At 45.3% G+C, this 12,626-nt stretch overlaps 1 protein-coding gene across 2 annotated transcripts in view; it reads right to left on the bottom strand.

Moving 5' to 3' along the window:
- Positions 1-12,626, bottom strand: part of TGFBR2 (transforming growth factor beta receptor 2) — a 92,175-nt gene that overhangs the window by 61,942 nt on the left and 17,607 nt on the right. The window contains exon 2 of one of the 2 annotated variants that reach the window (XM_024982893.2): positions 10,903-11,103. The exons of the other annotated variant lie outside the window; for it this stretch is intronic. Within the exon in view, the coding sequence (XP_024838661.1) occupies positions 10,903-11,103 (201 nt within the window). The remainder of the gene's footprint in view (positions 1-10,902; positions 11,104-12,626) is intronic. 2 annotated transcript variants of the gene reach the window in all.

Genomic DNA, 12,626 nt, shown 5'->3' with positions numbered 1-12,626 from the left:
GTGGCAAACGTAAAACAACTGAGTAGGGATTTCACCTGCTTCTTCCCTGTTTTATACTCCCCAGCCCCAAGAACTCCAAATAATTTCCAAGCAGGCAGGCTCTGTTTTCTGCTTATCCCTGAATTTCTTGGATCACTGAGGAATGGAGTACAGTTTGAGTTCTCAAACAAGCTGCTGAATTCGCTTTTTTTTTCTGATATATGTCCCAGAATCAGGTCACATATCAGGTGACAAAACGCAAACATTTAAAATGACTCTTGCAGATGGAAATATCTGTCTTGTAGCCAGAGGCAGTATTTCAAAATACAGGCACTTCTGCCTGTTCAGAGAGCTGCAACACTTTTAGGTCTCCCAACTTTAACAGAGATCTCATGGATAAAACACTCTTCTGAGAAGGCTGGGCAGAGGTGAGCAGTCTGCAACAAAAACCACCGGCCAAACTTGCCAACTTTAGTTCATCACTGAGAAAGCTGATTTTTAACAGCGCGTTTATCTGTAGCGCATAAATCCTAACTGTAGAATTTTTGAAATGAGCCAAAACCCAAGAGCATGCCGGCACTGGGGCTGAGGAAAAGAGGGAACGAGCTGACGAGCAGGAGCCCACATCAGTGCACATGGGGTCGTTCACCGAGGGAAGAGCAGGCTGTGGCGCCACTTCACAGACCAGCAACGTCGTAACCATCCTGCTAGGAAGGCCATTAGAGTCGGCCCGTTACAGAAAGTAATAGTAACGGAGAAAACAGTTCTCCTTCAGGTGATATGACTTGACGACGGGCTGTAGCAACAAGGAAAATAACACAGAGATTATTGAAAATAAAAGATGATTAACTCTCTTAGTGACAGTCAAAACAACATGGTAAATAGTCTGATGGAGGCAAGATAATGAGCACGGGATTTATGGAGTGTTATCACATTCCAATTCAGCTAAAATCATTTATTACTTAGCAGAAAAATTAGCCAACATAAACAAACATGCATTATTTATCTGCCCTGGAAGAGCCTTCATATTAACCTTTTATGGAAAGGTTGGACAGAATACAGCACGGTTCTTTCTGCAAGATGTTTATGATCTGACAGGAAATTAAAAACATGCACAAAATGATTTTTGCCAAAAGAACTTTGAAATAGTCTACCCAAAGATATGCTTTTCCATTAAGTTATTTATTTATGAATTAAACAATACTTTAACTCAAAATGCTGAGGCAACTGAAAGCAAAATGCCAGAATTAATACAAAATCCCGGTAGGAAAGGATTTTTTAAAAGGTAGCAACTATCTGACCATCAGAAAAATAAGTATTTGGGTTAAGCTGTTTGCTTCAACTAAGCAAGGAATTTGGTCTGAGTATCAATTTCCTGTGAGATCCGGCTTTTCATTCCTAAATTTCTGTGGCCGTTTTTCCCTAACTCTCTTTCAAAATGTGCTTCAGTGTCCTGGTGTGCGCCCAGTGCTGGACAGGTCTTTCAATTACAGTTTTATGACGTATGTGAAAATATCAGTCAAAGCAGATAATTCCCATATTTGTGATCTGGAAAAGGGCCGGAAATGCTACTACACTCAGGAGAGATACTCCTTTAGATGGTGAGTCTGGTTCGAGAGGCTGGGTTTCTGGCAACGAGGGAGCCTTGGGCTGGCCCAGGCTAGGAGATGCCGCAGCCGAGATCACCACATCGGGCGGGAGGTGGGGATGGCAACCAGATATGGCTTAAGTTCTGTTTCAGATGTGAACCAAGTCTGAAAATGAGGAGATGTTACATGAAAAGCTGGATTTCTAACTGAATTTAAGAAAATAAAAAGAAGGGGCAACAATGGGCCACCTCCCCTCACATAACCGCTATCTGGAGGGGAGGGTCGGCACCCTCGAGGTGGTGCAGAGCACCTGTGCCTGCGCCTCCTCCCAGCTGCTGCTCCGCGGCTCCGGCCTCCCTGCCCCACCCTGCAGCCATCTAAATGTTTTCCATTAGTGAGTGTTTATCATGTCCATTCAATTCTCTCTTCCATTACTAGAGGTTTCACAGGAATGTAAAAATTTGTGATGAACTCCCTACTATGGATATTTTCCAATATGCATTTGCTTCTCTGCTCTGGCTACTCACATTTCAGTTCAAGGAGAAGGGACATTTTCTGCTTCAGAAATCAGATCTATGCGAACTGATCTATAATAATACTATTATTTCTATTATCACCATTTACTGGATGCAAGCCAAATGCATAGTCCAGTGTTAAGCGCTGTGATGATTAGTTCATTTACTCATCACAAATGCCATGGAATTTTCTCATCATCATTTTATAGATGGGGAAATTAAGGGTCGAAGAGGTGAATAACTTACGGAAGGTCAATGAGAGACAGTCAAAGAGAGACAAAGCCACAGGTCATATGTAAGCCCTCATCTTTCTTGCTTTGAACAATAAAACAGAGATTCCTGCTACACAGGTCTAAGAGCAGAGGTGTACGCTCATTCCAGCTGAAGGCAAAGACCCTGAATGCGGCCAGCTGGAGCTGAGGGGAGCAGGTAGAGGGTGGGGGAGCAGTAAGCTTCTTAGAAGGCAGCTTTGGTTCTCTGCAATTACTTTGCTTATAATAAGGGCAGGCTGGTAAAGTCCAAGACTTTTCAAGACAAAAACGTGAGTGTGAGTTCAGGTTTGGGGGTCAGCCACTTAACTTCTTAGAACCTCCATTTCTTGATCTATGAAATGGTACTTTTTAGGGTCAAGATGGAAAGAAAACAGGCTTGACATACATGTAAAAGCCATCTAGACAGAAGAAGTGCCATACAAGCACTCTCTGGGGAGAAGAGGAACAGAGCAGGCAATGCTCTCTCTCCGTTACGAAAATTACAGGAAAGGCATGCCAGCGACAAAGATAACGAAGAGTCTGGTAAGTCTATTCCCAGTTATCAGCTGGATGCAGCAGCCTGATGACTTCCAAGAAATCTTTCAGGACATCTGAGTGAATAGACAAAACGAAATATCATAACTTTTGTTACTGTGATGCTCCCAAAGCTTTCAGAGATAGAATGGAAACAATCATTGTTACCAAAAGGTTTCCAAGAGTGCTTAGGGTCTTTTAACAATCCTTCTAGAAACAAAAAATGTGGTTTTAAAATACTGTCTACAACCAGCTTTGATCTGGCAAATAGGTAGTAAGCTGAAGGTCAAGTTTTCCAATCCTCTGCTGACCTTTGCAAAACATTCAACAAGCCAGAGCTGGTCTGCTTTGGCTTTGAGTCACCTAGTGTGTTATCTGGCAACGTGCTGATAAAATGAGTGAATTTCAACATTCAGAGATGGGCAGGCAAGGAGGCACTTTAAGATTCTGGAATTCTAACATGCTGAAATACAGTTATGGCTGGCTTTCCTTCTCAATCAAAAGACCCGGGACACTTAGGTTCACAGCGGACAGAAAAGTGGAGAACACAGACAACAACTTGACTAGATTTTTAAGTGTCTAGCTAAGAGGGGCTCCATGCCATTCAGATATATGGAAAACACTATTTCTTAACCTCTTTTCCTTGAGTCCATTTCATCACGTAAAAATTCACGAGGGGCTACTGCTCCCCGAATCACACTGGAGAACCGGCCAGGCAGGGAGTGGAGCAGTCTCTAGAAGACCACGGCAGGGCTCCAGGCTCCCAACCAGTCTACACAGCTCATCCTTGGACCAGTCAAATACTGTGCTGAGCACAACGATGTCTCAAGTCCTTTTCATTTTGGAAAACATTCACAGTTCCACCCCCAAAGTCATGAAAGCTGAATAATTCAAACATGTCCCAGCATTGACCTGGCAGCCCTACTTAAATGCCATGAGATGTCATGTTTCCATTCACGAGAGAAACGGCTTCAGGACTCTCGCTTTGCTGTGTATTCTCTGCAGATGGAGAAACCCACCATGGGCCACTTCTCAGCACACTGCTGAAGGACCCGCATCCCCCCTTCATGCGCACAGACACACACCTGATCAGGGCAGCTGACCCGGGCTTCTAAGAGCAAAACCAGAGTGTCAGCCGCACATCACGAGACTGGAAAGAAGGAAAATGCTGTCAGGGGACAGAGGATCACTTTCCACTCAGCCCGTAGAGAGGCCTTTCCACCAACTATGGGGGATGAGGAGGAAGTTCCAATTTAGAACAGAGACTTTTACTGCTAACAGTTTACTCAGATCCATTTCCCCAGCTCAGCTTGAATGATAACTGATAACAACAGGAATGGTTACACTTGACCCTTTTGCTTGCTCACTGCCTTGCTTATGTGTGACATGTAGTTATGAAAGACTGATGTTCTCACTTTACAGATGAGGGAAGTGTTTAAGTACCTAGCTGAGGCTGGTAGGCAGAGGCTGGCAACTTCATGAGGGCAGGAATGTCACCTGTCTTGTTCCAGGACAGACAGCCTCAGCCCAGGTGGGCCATATATCAGGGGCTCCATAAGTCTTGGCTGAGTTAAAGGCCAAAATTCAAAATCAAGCTCCTACTACTATGCCATCTGTTTAAGGTTGATTCTCTCCAAAATGCAAATTAAGGAAAAGAAAATACAGTCAATTTTAAGGAAATGAAAGTAAAGAGCACTCTGAGTCTCAGTGTTATGTGAACAGGGACCCAATTCTAGAAGAACTTGGCCATGGGCGAGGGAAGGGCGAGTGGGGCACCTTTACTGGATTAAGAGCAGCCAAACAAACCTTGGTTTGCTGGCATCGAAAAAGGAAAAAGCATGCTCAGGTTCACTTTGGCTTCTAAGATAACACCACCCATTTTGAAACCCCCCTCTTCACGTCCTTCAAGCAGAGGAAGTGAAACTGAAAAGAAACAAGTTTCAAGCATTGTTAAGTTCAAGAAAGGACAACAAAGGGTAGGAAATTTGAAACAAAATGAGAATCTGCCCTTAAACTGGGCAACTTGGCTTGTTTTCTCAAGGCGCAACTGGACGAGAAAGTGAGGCAGGTCTCTGCCCTTCCCGGGCTGCCATGACCTTCCTGTTACTTGCAGTAAATAGTGTGAAAGGCTCTGTGCAGGTAAGTAGCTGTGAGCCACATCATGCTATCTTCCAACAAGTGACAAGTTAAAAGCCCCACCCCACCCCTGCAAGTCCCGAGAGCCCCGCAGTTGGTGAGAAGAGAAAGCAGCATTTACATGATGATCTTTGTCAACAGGTTGCAGGAGGGTCAAGTTAGATCCCAATAGTCATTTTACTTTTTAAAGTTATTTTCTTTAAGTATAGTTGATTTACAATGTCGTGATAATTTCTGCTGCAGTGATTCAGTTATCCAGAGATACAGTTTGTGAATATTCTTTTCCATAGTTCCCTGTGCTACACAGCAGGCGCTTTTGATTTTCCACGTTACATATAATCGTTTGCCTCTGCTCCGTCTAGACGCCCATCCCCACTTCCCCCTCGGCAACCGAAGTCTGATCTCACAGTCTGAGCCTCACAGACTCTATGCTCGTTTGCGTCGTATTTCAGATTTCACACGTAAGTGACAGCACATGGCATTTGTCTTCCTCTTTCTGACTTCACTTAGAATGATCATCTCCAGTAGCGTCCATGGTGCTATAAAGGCATGATTTCATTGTTTTACGGCTGAACAGTATTTCATTGTGTGTGTGTGTACCACATCTTCTTTATCCATCCAACAGTCATTTTAACCAGGAAAAAGGAGAACCACAAGGCCCTAGAAGTGCATCTTATCACTCGGGCCTGGGATCCAGGGGGATGCTTCCAACGATGGGCGATGGTGAAGTAACATTCACCACAAGGGCTAAGGGTGGAGCATGCAACTTCAACTTCAAAATGTTGTCAATTACCTTTGACTAGGAAGTCAAGCTACAGTTCTTGACTACAGTGAAGTTTATAGTTCTTCAGAAGAGTTTTATGCAAACTCTTGTAAGCAGCTGACTTCGGTGTCTTTGATTTGCACTCAGTCTCATTCATTCAACCGACCCCGTGCTGGAGCAAAGGCCAATGTGTGTAAAAAGCGGCATGGTTCCTAGGAGACTGAGAGAGCACATTCTACTCCATTTTACGGTCTCTCACCACCTTGGTGGTGGTGGTTTTACTCATTAAGTCGTGTCTGATTCTTGCAACCCCATGGACTGGAGTCTGCCAGGCTCCTCTGTCTATGGGATTCTCCAGACAAGAATACTGGAGTGGGTTGCATTTCCTTCTCCAGGGGGTCTTCCTGACCCAGGAATTGAACCCAGGTTTCCTGCCTTGCAGGAAGATTCTTTACTGACTGAGCTACAAGGGAACCCCCTCACCACCTTGGTCGGATCTTCTTACCTACGCCAGTGCTGGTGCAGTCTGGCTCCATTTCTATGGAGCACAACGTAAGATGTGTCTATAAATGTAAAAAGAGAAGTAAATACGAAAGCCAGCAGGCAGTTGGGCGGGGGGAAAGGTGACAAGCGGCCTCTGGTTTTAGGGCATCGGAACTGGCTGTTGCCTCCAACCAAAATGTTCTTGTTCCAGACACCTACCTTCTGCTCACAAGGACATGCCAATCGCTCTGCCCACATCCTGAACTCACCATCCCTGACACAGCAGCAGAGTCCCGTCTGCTCACTGGTACACGTGGACTTTGTGCTCCAGACTACGAACACTGCCTGGCACGCAGTAGGCCCCTTCCAGGTTTCCATTTCCCTGAGTTCTCAAAGGCAAGCTTCATATGCCTTCCTTAGGTTCCAAGAGAAACCTTCTACCCTCCTGATAAATTCTCCTTACTTGTAAAAAATTAATACATACTTTCTGGAGCAGGAATAAAAATATACTCACAGAGAAAACAGGACAATAGAAACAAAAAGATGTACTGGACCCAGACATGGAGGTATGGACAGTCAGGGCAGAGTTGAGAGAAAATGAAAAGCTTGAGATCTGGTTGGTCAACATTAGTCATAATATAAAGAAGTCAGTTCAGAAGTCAAAGAAGGATAAACAACAAGGTCTTCTGTATAGCCCAGGGAACTAACTACATTCAAGATCCTGTGATAAACCAGAATGGAAAAGAATGTATATACAAGTATAACTGAGTCACTTTGCTGAACAGCAGAAATTAACACATTATAAATCAACCATATTTCAATAAAATTTTAAAAAAAGAAGTCAAAGAGAGTTGACATTTCCATTTAAACTAACTAAAGTGAAATAGAATCAAATCTCCAGTTTCAAGCAGCGATAGCCATTTTCAAAAGGCTTAGTAGTCGCATTTGGCCAGGATAGATTTAGAGCATTTTTCATTACAGAAGAAAGGTCTACAGGACAACACTGATACAAAGAAATCCCAAAAGACCTGGGTGTCTCATCTTCCAAGGAGCTCTGAAACCAAAGACTCCAAGGGACATGCAAGGGGAAGCAGGACAGAACAGAAAAGATGTTCCCCAAAGAGATGTGCTGACTGGCTAAGATGTCCTCGGAAATTAAAGCTTCATCTTGACTTCAATAAGAAATGTGACTTGTATTAAATTTGTATTAAATGACTGCCCGTGTGCAGTATTACAGCTGAGGGAAGGACAGAAGACAGTCGGGGACACAGGCTAGAGTTCCAGAGTAAACCCACAAGCTGTGAGTGGCAGCCGCAGAAGGTTCCAGAAGTGAGAAAACACGGACCGAACCAGATTTGCAACAGGCTGGTGCCTGGGAGGACTCACGTCAGCTGGCGCCACTCTCAAGATACAAATCCCTCTGTCTAAGACAACACTCTGCTCACAAAGTAAGGCCCATCTGACTCTAAGGTATCAAACAGTTCTTATTAAACCCCATCTCAATGGCTGAGACCAAATGCAGAGTGAGGCGCACAGATCACATTTCCACTCAAAGCCCACATAAGCCTACAGCAAGGAAATGAACATTTCAGGAAAAATACTAGCCTTTTTTTTTTTTTTTTTCCAAAGTCTTTATAAGGGTGTAAGTCACAGCACGCCAAAGAAGGGGGAGCTCCCAGAAGAACATAGCAGAGAGGTGACCAAGGCGGGGAGTATTTATTCACAAGGGAAAATTCCAGTGCCCTCAGGGAAGTTTCTTCTCCTGGAGTCTTTTGAAGGAAGAGGAACCCAATGAAAAGCATTCCTTCAGGAAAAGTTTTCTCCCTGAGATTTCTACCTGCCTCTTTAACTTCTCTTTACTCGGTTTCCCAGGAGGAATGTTTTACAGTCTCTACCTGTCCCTAGGCAGAGATATTATGCATATTCTTCTCCTACAAGACAATAGTGTTTGTCCAGTCCTTTAAAGATTAAAACAAACAAATAAAAAAACCACACACAGATAATAAGAGGGCTGGCTGTATCCTCTTATAGCAAAGTATTATAATTCAAGTGTTACTGCTGATGAGTAGTATTTCCATAAACATTAGGATATCATGGATCCAGGAAAGAGACAGCCTCTAACCAATTCCAAAAGACAGGAATGGAGAAGTGCAAATAATTCAGTCTGTCCCGCTAAGAAATGACCTGATTGCCCTCACTGGGTGACTTGAGGAGAAGGGGAATTTGAAGGCACTAACTGTCCTGTCCATTATGGCAGCCAAGTGGGCAGCTCTATGTACATGTGGATATGTCCATTTAACTGAAATCAAATAATATTTATAATTCAGTTCCTTAGCTGTAGCTGCTACACTTCAAGCCATCCGTATGTGGCTAATGGTTATCACAGAAGACAGCAAGCATAGATACAAGGTAAGGCCGCCACTGCAGAAAGCCCCACGGAGCAGGGCTGCTTACCAAGATGGCTACACGATCTGTCTCCATGACGCCATGAAGATTATGAAATAAAAAGCTCCCGGGATACCACGTTTCTGGGCTATTGGCATCCTTCTCCACCTAGTGAATTCCTTGCAGAGGTTTATATATGTTGTCCAATCAACCCAACCCCTCTGGGCACAGGCATTTCAAATGGCATTAGGTAGAAAAGGATTCCGCTGAGGCACTCCTCAATTGAAACGCTACATTCTTTAGATTTCTAAAGGTATGAAGCATACGTTTAAGGTACCTGTGGTGCAGACATGCCAGGAAAATATGAGTGAGGCCTGGTAAAAGAAAGTGTTCCCTTGGAATGAATGAATCTGTGCCCTTGTTTTTTTCACACTGTATTTCAGAGGAGTCAGCAGGCTGTGAGGGATGTGAGGTCTATGTGGAACCTCAAGGTAAGTGTTAGTCACTCAGTTGTGTCTAACTCTCTGTGACCCCATGGACTGTAGCCCGCCAGGCTCCTCTGTCCATGGGATTTCCCAGGCAAGAATACTGGATGGTTGCCATTCCCTTCTCCAGGGTACCTTCCAGACCCAGAGAATGAAACCAAGTCTCCCGCATTGCAGGCGGATTCTTTACAGCCTGAGCCACCAAGGGTAAGTGGGGATACTAAAGGCTCTGGGCCTCTTAAGAGCTTCCCTATATATCTTTGGAGGTGTCATGAAGAAAATACTGTTTTAAAAAATTATGAAGTGTTTGGGGGGGGAAGGATTGGGAGTCTGTGATGAGCAGAGGCAAACTAGTATATAGAGGATGGTAAACAGCAAGGCCCTACAGCATGTGCGTGCGTGCTAAGTCGCTTCAGTCCTGTCCCACTCTTTCTGACCCTATGGACTGTGGCTCGGGAGGCTCCTCTGTCCATGGGATTCTCCAGGCAAGAATACTGGAGCGGATTGCCATGCACTCCTCCAGGGGATCTTTCCGACCCAGGAATCAAACCCGCATCTCTTATGTTTCCTGCTTTGGCAGGCGGGTTCTTTACCACTAGCGCCACCTAGCTCAGGGCCACTATCCTGTGATAAACCTTTAATGAAAAAGAATATATATGTGTGTGTGTGTGTGTGTGTATAACTGAATCATTCTGTTGTGCAGCAGAAATTAACACAAAATGTAGAACAACTATACTTCAATTAAATTAAAAAATATGTATGTAAAACCATAAGACATATATTTCACCATGGGATCAGAAACAAGGGTCCAGGAGCTAACTTGACATGCAGGGAGGTTGTGATGGGCTCCCTGCCTTCTGCTCATCGCACACGCGTGACAGGAAAGGAAGAGAGGAGCCCACTACCTGAACACCACGCCCTCCTGGTCTTGCAATGGTTTGAGGACGACATGCCCCTACTTATAATCTGCCAGTCACCAATTAGGCCAAAGGGTTTCCCCAGTGGCTCAGCAGTAAAAGAATCCAATTGCCTATATAGGTTTGATCCCTGGTAGGGAAGATCCCCTGGAAAAGGGCATGGTAACCCACTCAGTGTATTCTTCTGTTTGGGAAGTCGGGGGCCCGCTAAAGGAACCTCCTGGTCCCGGTTAGGTAATAGACCCTGCATTTAAGGTCACTGGCCTGGACCCCACCTGGCTTCGCTGGGTCTCCTTTTGTGATGGGCAGTGGGCAATTCCAGGGGAGAGGAATAAGCCCTGTTTGGGGAAGCTGGTTCTGGTAAAGTTGGTTAGCTGTTGCAGGCCTCTGTCTTCTCTGTATAATGAGGAAGTTGACCTAGAGAGTTTATTTAAGCAATATGCCCTTTTTTTTTTTTTTCCTCACTGAGCTCTTCTGTGGAATCCAGTATATAAAGTGTAAGGGTAGGACTGCTCTGGTTCAAGAGAGGCTGGTGCATAGAGCCCCAGACCCTGGGTATCTCCTCTTTGCCTTCCTGGGGACCGCGAGACCTCCTTAGGGCTCCTAGCAATACCATTAGAAATAAGTCCCTGAATCGCATCCTCTAAAGCCTCCTTGAGCTGTGGTGGGATGTCAGCCAGTGTCCGAGGTGTCTGTTTCTAAAACCAGTGGGGCGGGCATGGGGGTGAAGTCTGGGCCGCGAGTCATCCCCTGCAGGAAGGGAAGTCAGGGTTGTCCAGAAACCCATGCTGGTCCTACCAAGGCCCTAGCCGTGGAGGAGCTTCCGCCTTTCCCATCTCTGCGTCTCGCCCCTCCAGCGTCTCACCGGCTGAGCTGGGCAACCTTGGTGACTCCCTCCGGGTTTCTTTCTCATGACTGCAGAGGTGCTGCCGCCTGATTTGAGTGGGAGCAGCCTCGTGATCTAGGGCATTAATTGAGCAGTGGTGGTTCTTTTCCTTCCCACGTTGTTTTCTCATCCAGGAATACATGCCCAAGTCCTGCATCTTGTACTCGGCTGCTTGACAGTCTGGAGAAGACAGGACAAATCCAGTGTTTCATGAGAAATATACCCACCTAGAAGGGAAGGGATTGTTTTCCGTGGAATCTTGAGGATCCCCCGGGGCAAGAAGTGGGATGTTCTTTCTAGGCTTGCCTCATCACCAAGGAACACTCCGCATACTCTCGGAGTAGGTGCTAGGCATGGCAGGAATGCATAGACCTGCACTTTAAGAGCAAATACCTCTGTTGTGTTCTGGAATCTAATACTTCAGACTGAGGAAGTGCAGTTAGGGAGGGAGGTGGGGCTGGAATGATAATTGATGATGATGGAGATGTTTAATAATGTTTTTTTGTTTGCTTCTTCTATCTTGTGAATCCTTATATTAAGCCAGCTAGTTTAAAAGGAATTGTAAGCTCTTCTCAGACATTGTCTCTTTCATTCTCATACCTGTATGATGTAGCTGACGTAACAAGCTTGCAGAGTTTCCTGTAAATTACCTAAGGCTACAATAGCAAAGCATTGATGAAGACAGGATTGAAATCCAAAGCTTCTTGACTCCTACTTTAGTTTTTTCACCAGAAATTTAATTTTATATATATATATATATATATATATATATATGTATTAGGAAGAGTTAGGGCTGGGGAACAGATTTTCAGTACTGTGAGCATTGAAACCCATTCTCCCAATTTTGGAGAAGGCAATGGCAACCCACTCCAGTGGTCTTGCCTGGAGAATCCCAGGGACGGGGAAGCCTGGTGGGCTGCCGTCTATGGGGTCGCACAGAGTCAGACACGACTGAAGCGACTTAGCAGTAGCAGCAACCCACTCAGTGTATTCTTGCCTAGCAAATCTCATGGACAGAGGAGCTTTGCAGGCTACAGTCCACAAGGTCTCAAAAGAGTCCAACCTGAGTGATTAAACAACAAAAACAATTAAGCCTAAAGGACCTGGCCTGGCATGAAGGCCCTCATAATCTGATTAACTTCCTGCTCAAAAACCCCTTATCAGAAACCCTTTGATATGTTAATTTATTCTGCTTTTCTTACCCCAGGCCTTTCTACCTTCCCCCAAGGCCTCCTGGCTGTGCCAAGGGATCACCACCTAGGAAGCCTGCCCTGGCCCCACAGAAAGTTCAGTGCCCCTGCCAGCAGCTCGGAGGGTGACTGGGACCAGGAGAACGACTTCTCCCAGGAGGCCTGGTGCCCACAGCAGGCTGAGGCCCGCCTTGGCTACGGTCAGGGAGCTGGAAAACGACCTCGGTGTGGTTGGCGGGCATACATCACAGGCAGGCGTCTTCCCAGCTGGCCGTTTCCTTGAAGCAAGCTCACAAGTCTGACCCTGGCTGACAAGGGGATGGTGGTGCCTGGTCAACCATTTCCTCCTTTGGAAGTCATCGATCTCCACCCCAATCCACAGTGTTCTGCCTCCTTTGGCCTTGACTTTTCACCACCTTTATGGTGACATGGGCCTATATTTACCCCACTCTGCAGATAAGTTTCCAAAAGTAAAGGGACTCGGGTCCTCCTTCAGCTCTATAATAAAACTTG

This window comes from Bos taurus, chromosome 22 (assembly GCF_002263795.3).
Source record: "Bos taurus isolate L1 Dominette 01449 registration number 42190680 breed Hereford chromosome 22, ARS-UCD2.0, whole genome shotgun sequence".
NCBI classification, from domain to species: domain Eukaryota; kingdom Metazoa; phylum Chordata; class Mammalia; order Artiodactyla; family Bovidae; genus Bos; species Bos taurus.
The sequence above is the reverse complement of the archived record's forward strand: the minus strand, read 5'-3'. Positions and strand labels throughout refer to the sequence as shown.